This window comes from Dipodomys ordii, unplaced genomic scaffold, assembly GCF_000151885.1.
Source record: "Dipodomys ordii isolate 6190 unplaced genomic scaffold, Dord_2.0 Scaffold119, whole genome shotgun sequence".
Taxonomy (NCBI): domain Eukaryota; kingdom Metazoa; phylum Chordata; class Mammalia; order Rodentia; family Heteromyidae; genus Dipodomys; species Dipodomys ordii.
In genome coordinates, this window is record NW_012267335.1 from 1,189,270 (window position 1) to 1,203,961 (window position 14,692).

General features: G+C 43.2%; 1 protein-coding gene across 1 annotated transcript in view; it reads right to left on the bottom strand.

The window, feature by feature from the left end:
• Arhgap10 (Rho GTPase activating protein 10) overlaps positions 1-14,692 on the bottom strand; it is a 206,891-nt gene that overhangs the window by 48,448 nt on the left and 143,751 nt on the right. The window contains exons 19-20 of the mRNA XM_013029496.1: positions 13,723-13,828; positions 12,142-12,301 (exon numbers count right to left, since the gene is read on the bottom strand). Coding sequence (XP_012884950.1) covers positions 12,142-12,301; positions 13,723-13,828 — 266 coding nt within the window. The remainder of the gene's footprint in view (positions 1-12,141; positions 12,302-13,722; positions 13,829-14,692) is intronic.

Sequence of the window (14,692 nt, forward strand, 5' to 3'; positions counted from 1 at the left end):
GATGCACACATGTAATCTCAGCTACACACAAGGCGTAAGTAGTAGGATTGTGGTCCTAGACTGGCCCCAGGCAAAAACATGAGATGCTAACTAAAAAGCCAAGAGTTGTTGTTCAAGGGGTAAAGCACTTGTGTGGCAAGCACAAGGCCTTGAGTTCATACTCTAGTACTGTACACACACACACACACACACACACATTTTTTTTCTTCTAGTGAAACCTGTTCTCTTCAGTGGTTTACTCAGTAGTAGCTCAGATTCCGAAGTATAATACTTGCTAACGCTATGATATAAACTTAAGATGTAGTGGATTTTCTTTCAAAGAAGAACAATTTCCCCCATCCTGACAACCTGTTAATAACACACATAGAATACCAGAAATTTCATTTACTTACACTTTTTCTCTCCCAAACACTGACCAAGGCTCACCTTCCCACAAAATAACCTCTTTGATAATTTTATTCCTTTCAAGAAAACAAAATCTTAAAAACTTGTCTATACACAGGGCTGGGAAGGTGGCTCAGTGGTAGAGTGCTTGCTTTGCATGCCTGAGGCCCTGGGTTCAATTCCTCAGCACCACATAAGCAAAAAGAAAAAAGCCAGAAGTGGCACTGTGGCTCAAGTGGTAGAGCGCTTGCCTTGAGCTGAAGAGCTGAGGGACAGCGCCCAGGCCCAGAGTTCAGGCCCCACGACCGGACCAAAAAAAAAACTTGTCTATACATACTACATGTTATGTAGATGATAGATAGGTAGATATGTAGATAGATAGATGGATAGGTAGATATGAAGATAGATAGGTAAACAGACAGACAAGTATTTTTTATTTCTTGTCATGGGGCTTGAACTTTGGGCCTGAGCACTGTTCTTGAGCTCTTCAGTTCAGGGCAGCGCTCTACCACCTTGAGCCACAAGGCCACTTCTAGTTTTCTGGTGGTTAACTGGAGTTAAGAGTCTCATGGACTTTCCTGCCCAGGCTAGTTTTGAACAGTGATCCTAGACCTCAGCCTTCTGAGTAGCTAGGATTAGGTGTGAGCCACCAGTGACACACAGGGATCATAACAGAGAGACACCTAAATTTTGAATTAGCTACTCAAATATTAACTGATACCTACTGTGGTACACGTAGTGTGGGTGAGTAATTAAGTGCAGAAGCCTTGCATAAATGTCCCAAAGAGCAAGAGTGTCTAGCGTGAAATGCAAGTAACAATGAGGATAGACAAAGTTGGATCTATAAGTAGCATGGGATTTATTTTTAATTTAATTCAGAGTAGAGGACACATTTATTAGGACTGTATTTTCTGTCTCACACTGTAGTTAAGGTAGCTATGCGTCACTGAAGGATGAGAATCTAGGGGCAAGGAGTCCACAGACACAGCTTAGCTAGGTCCCCTGCACGGGACGCTCGGCTCACCAGGTCCAGGTGTCTGCCAGTTGCATGCAGGGGGCTGCGCTCTGCTGGCAGCTGCTTCCACACCCACTCAGGCTGCTGGCAGAACTCACTGCTCTGCAGTGCGAGACTCAAGAGTTCAGACTTCTTCCTCACTGTGAGCTGAAGGCTGCCCGTGGTCCTCTATATTCCCTACTGGTGGTCCACATCCTGACCAGCCAGAGAACTTCTCCTGTCTTCTAAGGCAGAGTCTTTTATCAAAGCGCCATCAGTTAGACTGAAGTCAGAAACCCCACCTACCTACCAGGGCCCATACTATGGCACCCACCACAACCATCCATGGGATGTACATGTCTACCTCGCCTTTGTAACGGGCTACCAAGTATTTTCTTTCACAATCACAGCATAAGTGATTTAACCCTTCCATCTCATTAAAAGGGGTTCTGATTGTTGCATTAAGAGGCAATGAATGTGCTGTGTATTTTTGTGAAATCTTGAGAGACAATCAAGATTGTACCATGTGACAGAGGGACTGCATTCGACCCAGAAGTATGTTGTTTTGACAGGCAATTGTATATATTAATGGGGAGCCAAATAATGTCTGTTGCATCCATTGGGTAATAATAAAATTAGGGGTTCCACCTATCTGTCCTCAAACATGTACGTGAGAACATTGTGGTGAGAACATGTACCACTTCATTAACAGCAGTTACTCTGCTGTGGAAAGTAAGAACTTACTCTTGCTACCGAGTTTGGTACATATCCAAGAATTCTCCCCCGTTAGCCTGTCTTGCCACTGCCCCAGCCTGTGGTGTCTCTCTATACCACAATGCCCAAACTGTCTCAGAAAAGATGCTCTAATTAACACTCTCCTCCAACAAGTGTGCTGCAGTTGCTGACGTAGGCTCACGCTCAGTAACTCATCTTCCGGGAAGGCTCTGTTATTACGACCCATCTCCCCACGTGTTTTATGATTCTTGTATGTTAGGGAGCTATCCATTTTGGTAAGTTGAAGGAACTATTTCATTGTTGTAGGGTAACAATTTTGTAACAGTTACCCCCTTCCGGGAGTTGTATATCCTCTGATTTTCCTTTTTCTGATCTAGTATTTCCAAATTAAGTTAATGAGTCACATTTTTTCTTTTACTAGTTTATGGGTTTCTACAATTAAAAATAGTACTCAAGATGAAAATACTTATTTTAAAGTATTTTTGAAAATAGCCAGGATATATTTCATGGCAGTACTAGTAATGTATACTAGGAAAGCTTTTAAGAATCAGCTGAAACACACTACCCTTCAACTTAAGATATGGTGCATTATGGGGCCTAGGAAGGTGGCTCAGTGGTAGAGCGCTTTCCTTGCATGCATGAGGCCCTGGGTTCGATTCCTCTGCACCACATAAGCAAAAAAAGAAAAAAGCCAGAAGTGGCGCTGTGGCTCAGGTGGTAGAGCGCTAGCCTTGAGCTGAAGAGCTGAGGGACAGTGCCCAGGCACAGAGTTCAGGCCCCACAACTGGATCCAAAAAAAAAAAAAAAGAAAGGTAAAATATGGTGCATTAATGTATTTCCTAATACTGAGCCACAGCTTCAGTTGGGATGAACCAAACTTAAATTGAAATATTCCACTGCTAAGTCACTGCTGATATTTACTGATGTGTCATTTAATATCTCGGCATTATAGTCCTAAGAAAATGATCTATAACTTTATCTTGCACATGCCCTGGCAATAGTTCCCTACTGGTATCATAAAAAGAAACTCAAGTTTCCATTCACTGAGCTGTGCTCCAGTTTAAATACTAATCTACTTAACTGTTTCTCCCAAGTTTAAAATAATAATCCACCTGTCAAAATATCTGAGCCTGGCATTTTTTTTGAGGAAAGTGGAGTTGTTCCTGGAAAATTTTTCTCAGTGGCTTTCATCATTATTTCTCTAACTTCATTCAGATTTCCAATATATGGACTAAAGTTCTGGTTAATTTCCACATGGTTTATTTCTCTATGCAAGTGTTCTCAGCCAATCTCTTTCTTTTTGAGCAGCCTAGCACATAGTTAAATCTGTTCTGATTTACTTGAAATTCCTTAACCTCCCCCTAAAATGTAAAATGTATTCTTAAATGCCTTTTTTCCCTCTATTCTTCAGCTCATTAATTTCTGCCTTTCTGTTTATTTCCTTCTAATTTGGGTAGTGGGTAAGTGGGGGTTCACTTCTTTTCCTTCTCTCTGGCTCAGTCATACAGTTTGGGCTACAAAATCATTTTGGCCCTATCCTTTAAGTTCTGAGATGTTTCTCATAACACTATTTACTGATACTCCACAATTCGATAAGTTTCTACTTGGAAACCATATTTCCTGCAAACTTTAAAACTCCCAGAAGGCGGGGCGCTGATGGCTCACGCCTGTAATCCTAGCTACTCAGGAGGCTGAGATCTGAGGATCACGGTTCAAAGCCATCCCGGGCAGGAGAGACCGTGAGACTCCTATCTCCAATAAACTACCAGAAAACCAGAAGTGGCGCTGTAGCTCAAGTGGTAGAGTGCTCGCCTTGAGCTGAAGAGCTGAGGGACAGTGCCCAGGCCCAGAGTTCAAGCCCCATGACTGACAAAAGAACAAAACTCCCAGAGGATGGGGAAATGTTTTTGCACTATTACTAAACGTTGTTTATATTTAGATTCAGAGTATTACAGGGGCGGGGTCTATATTAATTTTGCCTTTTGATATTTGGGATTTTGCTTTGTAGCCAAAAATAGTATTATTCCACCATCTTCCAGCTGCTACACAAAGATCAGACAATCTGGTATACTCCCCTCAAGTAACTTCCCTCTTGCTCAAAATCCACACTCCACAATGCGTTTGCTGGGGAGGCTTCTGAATGACTGAATTTGTGAAACAAAGTAGGTGGTCCCTCTGATTCAGAGGAAGAGGCTTTTCTTCTTATCATTAAAATGTTTCTGTTCACCAGGTGCCAGTGGCTCATGCCTGTCATCCTAGCTACTCAGGAGGCTGAGATCTGAGGATCAGGGTTCAAAGCCAGCCCGGGCAGGAAAATCCATGAGACAGTTATCTCCAATAAACCACCAGTAAACTGGAAGTGGCGCTGAAGCTCAAGGGGTAGAGTACTAGCTTTGAGCTGAAGAGCTGAGGGACAGCGCCCAGGCCCAGAGTTCAAGCCCCATGACCAACAAAAAAACGTTTCTATTCAAAAACCTAGGTCCACAACTCATAGCACATCTGTCTTCTTTCCTATCTTTCTCTTCTTAACTGAATGCAACGACTTCATCCAGTCACACTGGCTAACTTTGGATTCTAATAACTCCTATTTTAGCTTATCCTATTTTAATTCATTCCTGTGTTTTGAAATATTGTGTCTGGGACATCATTCTGTTTTCTTAGCTTAGCAAATTCCTTAAAAAACCACTCTTATTTAATCAATTTATTTTTGAATTTGGATTTTACTGAATATTTTATTGTTTTATAGAGCTAAATTTTAACAAGTTTACATCTCTTCTCATCCTGAGATGCAAATTTCTTCCAAAACAGATTCTTCTTCTATAGTTCTCCTCTCCAGCTCTTGCTGCAGACTCCCAGGCTGGAAAGTTTTGGTTGCCTGGCTTCAGTTACACTAGTGTTACCATTTGACACCAGGATGGTTGCTATTTCTTTAATTTTTATTTTAACTTATTTTGGGTTTATAAGGTTTATTTTAACTGATTCAATATAAGGGTTTGAGATCTTCATTCTGCCATTGTTAAACATGTCTTTGAGATATCTATTCTAGATAGTAGGTAGACAGTATTTATAAATATAAGCAAAACGAATCTGTATCATGTGGACGCCTATAACTTAAAAAGCTTCACTCTCCTACACACACACACACACACACACACACACACACACACACACAGTGCAAAGGGACCACATTCTTCTGTTAACTGACTGTTACACTAGTTTGACCAGCTGCACGGGTCCAGCTCTCTTCACTCACTGCATTTGCATTGGTGACTTTTACAAAGTGGGGCGATGACTGTTCATCAAATTCTCAAAGGAATGCAAAAGATGAAAAGCGGCTAGGTACCACCAGCCCACAGGGACGGGAGAGAAAGCTGCCACAGATAGGACACAATGGAGAATGGGAGACAAACGTGGGAAGGGAATGAGAGAGGAAAGGGTAACAACTGATACTAAGCAAAAGGAAAGAAAAAGACAAATCACCCAATTTGGAAGAAGTAAATCTTATTGTTAAAAGTTCATAGAGTTCATAAACTTTGTAGAGTAAGATAATGATGATAATCATTGTAAACGTTAAAATGTGCTTGTGACCTGAGCTAACTATGCCACAGTATTGTGAAACCTAGGTAGTCACTTAATATCAATAAGAAGTATTTGGGGGAAAAAACGTCGGAGGAATTCAGTGAACACATTCTCTTTAGGGAACATGGAGTTGGGACAAAAGCACACAGCAGACTTCCAGAAGGGCCAGACTGCGGCAGTGTCTGCAGCCCTGGAAATGCTGTCTAGCCAGAACCACAAAAGAAAATGATTACACACAAGAAACAATTCTCGCTTGAGGACCTTTCCGCATCAATCCATCAAAAACGCACAGCTTACTTGGGCTTATTAACACATTAAGCCCATATGACCTGATTCCTTCATTACATTTTGAAAATGATGATTAATCCTCTTAGTGGTTATTTTCCCCTAAACAGAAATGGCATTCCAGAGAGATCAAGTGCTTAAAGCCGTGTTCAGGAGAGGGCCTCAACTTTTACTTACCACTGAGGTAGGGAAAGACAAGCGCTCACCCTTTGCAATACACTAATAAAGCAGAGCTACCCAGCCACAAATTAGAACAGGAGGTGGATGGATGCTGAGAGTAACCGGAGATTATCATCCAGATGCTGTGTGTTTCTTATGTGTACTGTTTCTTTAGATGAACACAGACAGCCTTGCTCTCATTTACAAAGGATTATAAATCTGCCTCATAACCTATTAATCCAACCACTTTGGAGACTTGGGTTGGCAGAATCTCTGATCTGTAGCCCATGTGTGCTTTCGATAATTAAGAGTAAGTTATAAAGATGGCAAACAGCACACAGCTGTGCCATGATTAAGAACTTTCTTGTGTGCACTACCAGGCACTGGCAAGGGTGGCTCGGGTGACTAAATAAAGCTTAGGACTTATGAAATCAAATACAGGCATTTCCTTTCGGGTTCCCACACATTCCAACAGAAGCTCACACGTGCACTTTTGTGTATCTTAAACTTGGACGCATCCATGTAGGAATACTGACTGAAACACTATGCACCATTTAAGTTCAGAGAGAGATAGAAAAAAAAGGCTGTCTTGTTTTTCTTGGGGCAGGAGAAAGACCACAAGTAACTTTCTAACAGTGTGGCTTACCTTCCTAAAAATCCCTTTTGGAACAAGGCAGGCTATAAATGAATAAAGCAAGCTATGTGACTCTGGGTAAATTCATTTCAACTCCCTGAGCTTCCATTTCTTGCATTGATCAATCAACTACAGACAGACCACGAGGACCTACCCTTTCAACATTAGCTGGCTGATTCACATTCACAGTTTGTTGGAACTAGAGTTTGCCAGGGTCTGGAATGCCAGGTGCCCCATAAGCCATCAGTGTCAAACCTCCTCCCTGAGTAGACTAGAATATTATGAAAAGGAAGCTTGCATTTGAGTGCATCTACTCTCTCTCCTACAGGCCTCGATCACTGCTGTGAGTATAAGAGACAAACATCTCCCAAGGAAACCAGGCAGTTGGCTCACAAAGAGATGCCCAGTCCAGTAAGCCTTCAAAGGGTGCAGTCTTACCCTGGTATCGGACAAAGAGAATGATAGGCTTCTTGGGACTCAGCTCTCTCGTTTTCTCTCTCCCTCTCTAGATCCCCACGGTTAGACCTGATAGTCACTGTTATCTGGAGTTTTTTTTTTAATATGCTTATTTTTAAATCTGTTGCAGCTATCTATATAGTAAAAGGCATGTAGAAGCACCTTAATAAATGCTCACTGGAAGTCATTTCATTTAGCATCTTCTTATAAGATCATATGTACATAGCTATTGAGATATTCTGCTCATCTGCTAGCAATATCCTAGACATAAACTAATTATTACAAATGAGGTAAAGCATGGGATCTGTTTCTTTGGGTTTGGCTTACTTTACTTAATATGATTTTTTCCAAGTCTTTCAATTTCTATACAAATGGTACAATATCATTCTTTCCGATGATAGAATTCCAGTGTGTGTGTGTGTGTGTGTGTGTGTGTGTGTGTTACATATTCTTGATCCATTCATCTACTGAGGGGCATCATGTGTGTGTGTGTGTGTGTGTGTGTGCGTGTGTGTGTGTGTGTGTGTGTGTGTGTGTGTGTTACATATTCTTGATCCATTCATCTACTGAGGGGCATCGGGGTTGGTTCCATATCTCAGCTATGGTAAATAATGCTGACATGGCAACAAGAGGTTTTTCTTTGTTGTTGTTTTTAATGTACTATGTCATTTTTTTTCTTTTGTGTTTTTCCCCCTGTGGTTTATTCCCTGTTGTCACTGTATTTGACCTTGGTACCCAGGGTATTGTGTATATGTTTATCTGAATTAGGGAAGGGAAGGGGAACAACAAAATGACCCCTCTGTACATCACCTTGACAATCAAATTAAATTTTTAAAGAAGGAAGAAACAAAAAAAAAAATGGTCACTGGGCAAACTAATAAGTGTATGAAAGAAAAGAAGCTGGCCACAAATATGAGATCATGTAACTATTACCAGGAATAATTTCAGGCCTACAGACAAGTAAAAAGAATCATATAAGCCATGTGCTGGTTGCTCTTGGCAGTAGTCATAGCTCCTCGGGAGGCTGAGACCTGAGAAGACTGGATGCCTTCTCTATGGAGGGCTGGATCTAGTGCTACATATGCTTGTTGTCATAGCCCTGGTGGGAAGTCTAAAGTACATGGATTGAGGTCCTTACATGCCCAGACAAGAAAGCTAAACCGTATCTAAAACATAACCAGCAGAAAAATCGAGCTAGGGATATAGCACTGTGGTAGCAATGACAGCATGGGACAAGAAGAAGAAAGAAGAAGGAAAGATGAAGACGATGATGACAAATTCTTACGAACACATCACCCTATCAATTCTTCACTCACAACCAATCTCAGTTCATTCCCCAATTGCAGCACTACTTTGTTCAAATGAGTCTAGACAGTAACTGTATCTGAGCAGCAGGATGCAGTTATTACTGGGTCTTCACAGTGAGGAGGTTCGGTGGGTAATGACCAACAGAATCTTCAGCAATCTGATCGAGAACCCCTCTAGGATCCAGAGAGGAGCTGTGACACAAGCAAAAGACAAAAGCAAATCCTTCCTTGTGGAGAGATCTGGTCCCTACTAGCGATCAGAGGATACTTTTGCCATAGCTAGTAACGATCTTGAGAAAGGCAAGGGGGACTATTTCTGCAAAGCCCTTCACGTGCCCTGGGGCAGCTCATGGGCAGAAGAGGGTGGTACAGAACCTGCATGGAACACTCCTGGCTGCACAGTGCCGATGGCCAGAGATCATTTTTAGAAACATTTGTTTACAAAAAGGCATTCAAAGAAAAATCCAGAAGAGAAAGAAGCCAGCAACCCTGAGAGGGTCGGTATGAGGCTGACATTACCAAACCCAGGCCAAGTGAAGGGAAGGAGAGTCAGAGGAGACAGGGTTGGGCAGTGTCCCAACAAAATGGGGGCCGGAAGATGGTACTCAATGGAGCATGGGTGCAAGCAGAGGATAGGCTCCCAAGACTGGCCCCTGCCCGCACAGGCCATCTTCAAAGGAAATCAATCAAATGCAAAGTGAAAACTGGGGTGCCACTGAGAGACTTTTCATCCTGTGCCAACTCAACCCAGTGACCTAAGACTTTGTGGCATGGCGTGGACAGAAGCTGCCCTGACACATTCTTCTAGACTTCCTGCTCCTCGGTGAAATCAGTTCCATCTATCAAATTGTATTAGGCTATCAACTTCTTGTCTCTATCAACACAGAAGTACATCTATAAGGTGGAGTGTGATAATCTGATACATGTACGCAATGTAATACAATCAAATCAGGGCAACCAGCACCTCTACCTCCCTAAGTCTTTCTCTTGTGTTTAGTCCTTTACCTAAGGAAGGGACACTTGCTGAGAAGAGGAGGAAAGGTGGGCATCCAGTGGTAGAAAAGATCTCTGCAGCAGAAGTGGTAACATCCTCTCACTCTGCCACACTAACTTGACCGGTGGCAACTAAGCAGATACCCAGCGTGTGGAAAAGTGAGAACAAGGCAGGCCTTTCGCATGACAGCAGTGTCCGGCCTTAACTGTCCCAGAAATGCTGTCCATCATTTTACAGATAGCTGGCAGACACCATCCAAGGACAAGCCTTCTTTCCTCACTGGGAATCACGGGATTTAACTCCACCAAATCTCCCAGCACAGCTGACTCATAGCAGGGAAACAATGCTTTGCCCCTATGCTTTGGAAAAGCAAAATCCATAAATACTAGGGTGGAAAAATCCTAATTTGAACATTCTTGAGAAGTCTGAAGTACCCTGTTGCACCTTACAAAGGCGTTTTCTGGTTTGCAAGCGAAGAACGACTTTGATGTGTTGGGTTTTTTTTTCTTGGCCCAAGAATATTCCTTTTAAGACAACATCTTAATGTATCATGTGGAAACGAAGCCAAGACATATGGAGCTGTTTCCTATCAAGTACTGTACACATGGATTTTATACATTTTTTAAATAATAATCAGCAAAGAGACAGAGAGAAATTGTGAACTCCAAAAGTGGTCTTTTCTTAACTAAAACTCAGCTAGAATTCTCTTGTGTGTCTTGGCTTTAGTTACTTTAGTAACTCAATGTGCATTAGTCACATTCCTAGGAGGGAAAAAAATACACTAATGGAGGAAAAGCAAGCTCCTCCCTCTCTTGTCCTTTCTAACCCCATCCCATCTTCCTTCCAGTCCTTCCCTTTTCCTCTGGAGACTTCAACATTCCCTATCCTAATTATTCAGAAGGCCTCCATCCATCCCTGGATGGATCCCAATGCAGGACCCCTTAGCCCCTTGGGTGTGTCTTTGAGTTCAATGTCAAGGTAATAAATGGCTGCTGTGGGTGTGTGTGTCTATATTAAGACTGTCTGCACAGACACCCATGTCAGCAGAAAGTTCTTCCTCAAAGCAAGAATAAAGAGCAGGGAGTGCAAGTGTACAAGGGAGAAGAGACAGAGGTGATGGTGAAATGAAGAACTGTCAACTAATGCAAGCTGACGTTACTCCCTCCAGCTCCTCTGCACAGCGGAGGGGCTGGAGCTCAGGTCCACCTGCTCTGGTCTCAGAACCTTCATGCTCTAATGTCAACTGAGCATCAAAGCATCGTCCAGTGAGGAACAGGAAGAGAGGGAAAGCAGAGCCTTCTACCAGCTTTACCAAGTACCCTCTCTGACAGCAGGGCCACCTGTAGTGACTATGAGAATGGTTCACCTTCTTAACAAGGTGCAGTGGCACTCAGAAGTGCCAACAGAAAGTCACAGGCTCATCTTCCTATGAGAGGGGGAAAAAAAAAAACCCGAGCAGATCCTGATGCAGAATTTGTCTTATCCAAGAGCAAAACCTAGAGGCTTTGTCTTCACAAATCTGCTGCACCAGGGTCCCCTAATGAGGATTTAACCAAATGACAGTTCAACTACGATAACAGTTTCAAGCCTTGTGGTCTAATGATTTCTTTTGCTAACAATGGACAGCAGCCATCTCCCCAGGAGCTGTCTGGACGGCTTAGTGCACACTAATGAGATTTAGTGACAGTGTGAGAGGACCATAAATGCCCTACGACTGGCTAACAAACACTCAGCTCTGCTGATACATCTTCAGAGGAGCTACAGATAATCCAGTCCACCAGTGAGGAAAAGTTAAGAGCAATCTGGGAAAGGAATCAAAGGTAATAATATCAAAAAAGTACTAAGTTCTACTACATAGAATGCTACAAGATTCACAATAGCTAATATATGACACTGTTTAGTAGCTATATACACCATGGAATATTTAGCCATAAAAAAGAATGTGAATCTGTATCATTTGGAGCAGTAGAACTGGAGATCATTATGAATAAGCCAGGGTCAAAAAACAAGTTCTGTATGATCTCACTCAGTTCCCTTCCCTTTCCTCTCCTTCTCTCTCCTTCTCCTTCCTGGCCACCATGAAGCCGGAAGGTACTCCACCATGACACACAGAGTCAGAACAGGGCCAGGGCAGCAGGCCAAATGATTATGCTCTGAAACCTCTGAAACCATAAGCCAGAAACAAGCCTCTCCCCCTTAGAGGGTTCCTGTCTCCCTAGGCGTTTTGTCACAGTGACAGAAAGCTGACTAGCACAGTCCTCTGCCTCCAATGCACTTCCTTTCAACTTTATTTACCCTGCTTCTTGTTTCCTAAGCTGCAGAATTCTAACTTGACTGGCTCTAACTAGGACATACAAGCCATGTGGGAAATCCACAGACAGGAATAAGTGCAACAGAAATGATTCAAACATTCACACTACAGATACTCAACCTCAGAGAAATGTTTCTTCATTAAACCAGTGAGGTAAGGCAAGGGCAGGTAAGGTTCATCACAGAGATTGGCGGGGGGGGAGGAAGGAGGGAGGAAAGAGGGGGACTGGGAGAGGGGAAGAGAATAGTTTATTGTGACAAGCCCAAATCAGAACTTCTAAAGGGAAAAGAAAGTCCAATTTACCTTTTCGTGATTTTCAATTAAGATCTCCACAACGATATTCTGAAACTTCAAGTCCATGATGGCTGCAACGGTTTCCTCCTGTGGTCTCATTAGAGTTGGTCCAAACACCACTCCCAAGTTGGCCACTGTCATTAGATTTTGCTTGGAGTGATTTGAAACACTAGCATTCAAGAGGAAGAGAGAAAGGTCTTGTTTAGGTAAAGGCCATAACTGTGGAACATACCATGTCCTCCAAGTTTGTGTTTCCTTAAAGAACAAAGAGTTGTGAGACTCACAATGTCCCCAGTGGATCTGGAACATTCTGACCTGACAGCCAGCCTCCTGCAAGCTTGGGCCCCGCCTGCCTTCCTGCTTCTGACGCTCTCCTCTAGCCACGTGTACCCCGTGCTGTTACCTCCGAGGAAGGCCCCTTCTCTTCCCGCATCACTGCAAGCCTTGCTAGATCACTAGATCACACAGCACCTCTGCAAGAACTAGCTTCAATGAGCATCTCAACTCACTCTTGGGCACCACTGTACCATAAACATCATCAACAATCCTTCTCAACAACCCGGCCACTTTCTCAATCCAAATACTTCATTCTCAGAAAGACCCTCCATTGTAGTCTCACAATCAACAAATATTCTGTGAAGTTACACCACTCCTGACTCTCTTCCTGCAATGGATGTCTTTCTTTTTCACTGGTCATCTGAAATTACTTTGTATTTTTAGTATGATCCATTTATCTTGTCTCTATTAGAAAGTAAGCATCATGACAGTAGAACTTTATTCAACTGTATATCCACAAATGAAGGGTTATACAAATAGGGAGCAACTCCAGTACACCACAATGCCTACTAACTTTCTAGTTTATTTGTGTGAACTAAAGGTGTTGAAACACTGGTGGATCATGCCTGGAAGGGAGGTACTCAGAAAGAGATCTGAGGATTGCGGTTCAAAACCACCGCTGGCAGAAGTGTCAAAGAGACTCTTATCTCCGATTAATCACCAGAAAACATGAAGTGGCACTGTGATTCAAAGTGGTAGAGCACTGGCCTTGGGCAAAAGAGCTCAGGGACAGCGTCTAGGCCCAAAGTTCAAGCCCCATGACCAAAAAGAAAGGTGATGAAACAGTATTGCTTGGTATTTACAGCTTTACTGACTGAAAGGTTATCTGGACTTGACGAGAAGGGCAGGCTTCTCCACTGAGTGACGAGATTTTAAGAAATGCCTGTCCCCATTTACTGGACTAAGCAAACTTAAAAGAGTATGCTCAAACTCAGGTAGATGTGAAACCAAGCTAAATTTGCTAACAGGCTAGAATCTCATTTCCAGATCTGTGTATGGGTCAGTATAGAATACTCTCCTCTTCTACATCAAATCAAACCCTGAGCTGCCGGCAGCGGATTGTGAAGCAAATAATTATACAACTTTAGGAAGGCATTCCTATTTTACCACTCTCATCCAAAACACACAGAGTGAGTCAGCCGCGTGGCCTGCACCGCCAGGTGTGGCCCCGGTATGGCAGACACTGCCCCGACCCCAGCTCGCCAGACTGCCCGCAGCACGGCGGAGGGCAGGAGGGGAGGGAAGAAGACTTACTTTGTCAAGTGTTTCACCAAAATATCCAACATCTCTTTATTCTTCTCTGGCAGTTTGTGAACCAAGAAATGGATAGCATTTACTCGAGATTCTGGGCTGCCACTTTCTTTGAAAAAGAAAAAGAAGAAGAGGGGAGAAGATAGTTAATAAAACACAGTCAAGTGCATCTCCCCCAAACCAACACTACAGCAGCTCATCTGTTCAAGACCTTAAAAAAAAAAGAGGATTTAACCGTTCTCTGTTACCTCTAGATGGGAAAAAAAATATGGTCTATGGCCCAACATTATGAGTCCTGCAAAGCCTGCTTCTTAGGTCATTTCCCACAGCTGCAGTCCTGCCTTCCCCTCGTTTGTGCGGAGAATCAGGGGGCTGTGGCAACCTTACCCGAAGGCACGTACCCTGGTGGTTGGCACACAGCTCACTTGCTGGAGCACAGCCCCTGACAACTAACTGTCCCACAGCAACAACAGTCTGTTGTGTGAGGAGATGAACTGCATCTGCCAGAAAGAGCCGCTGATGTTCTCAGCTTAGCCCGTCCGCGTAGAGCAGCTCTTAGGTGGACTGGGGATTGCTTTGATTGGTCAAGGCGAATCTTAGACAAAGAAAGGAGAATGTGGGTAAGGATCTTCATTACGGCTTCCACAGGAAGGAATGGGAAAGGTGGGTAAGCAGCCTAGAGTGACTTCACCGGGCTCTGGGACACAGATACTGTCCCTAGGTCTCAAGAACCTGGACTGGGGTAATTAGGAGAGAAAGACAACCAGACAGAAGGAATGGAGGTGTTGGTGGGCCCACTGTGGTGGGCCACAGTTATAAACTGTGGTTTATGACTCAGGCTAGCCCTGCTAATACCGTGGTATTATCTGGGAGATGTCAGTTAATATGGTGCTATAATAGGGTAGCCCAGCAAGTAGCTAGGTTAAGTCAATACTAGTTAAGTCAATAATACCACTGTCCCTGTATGAAAAGG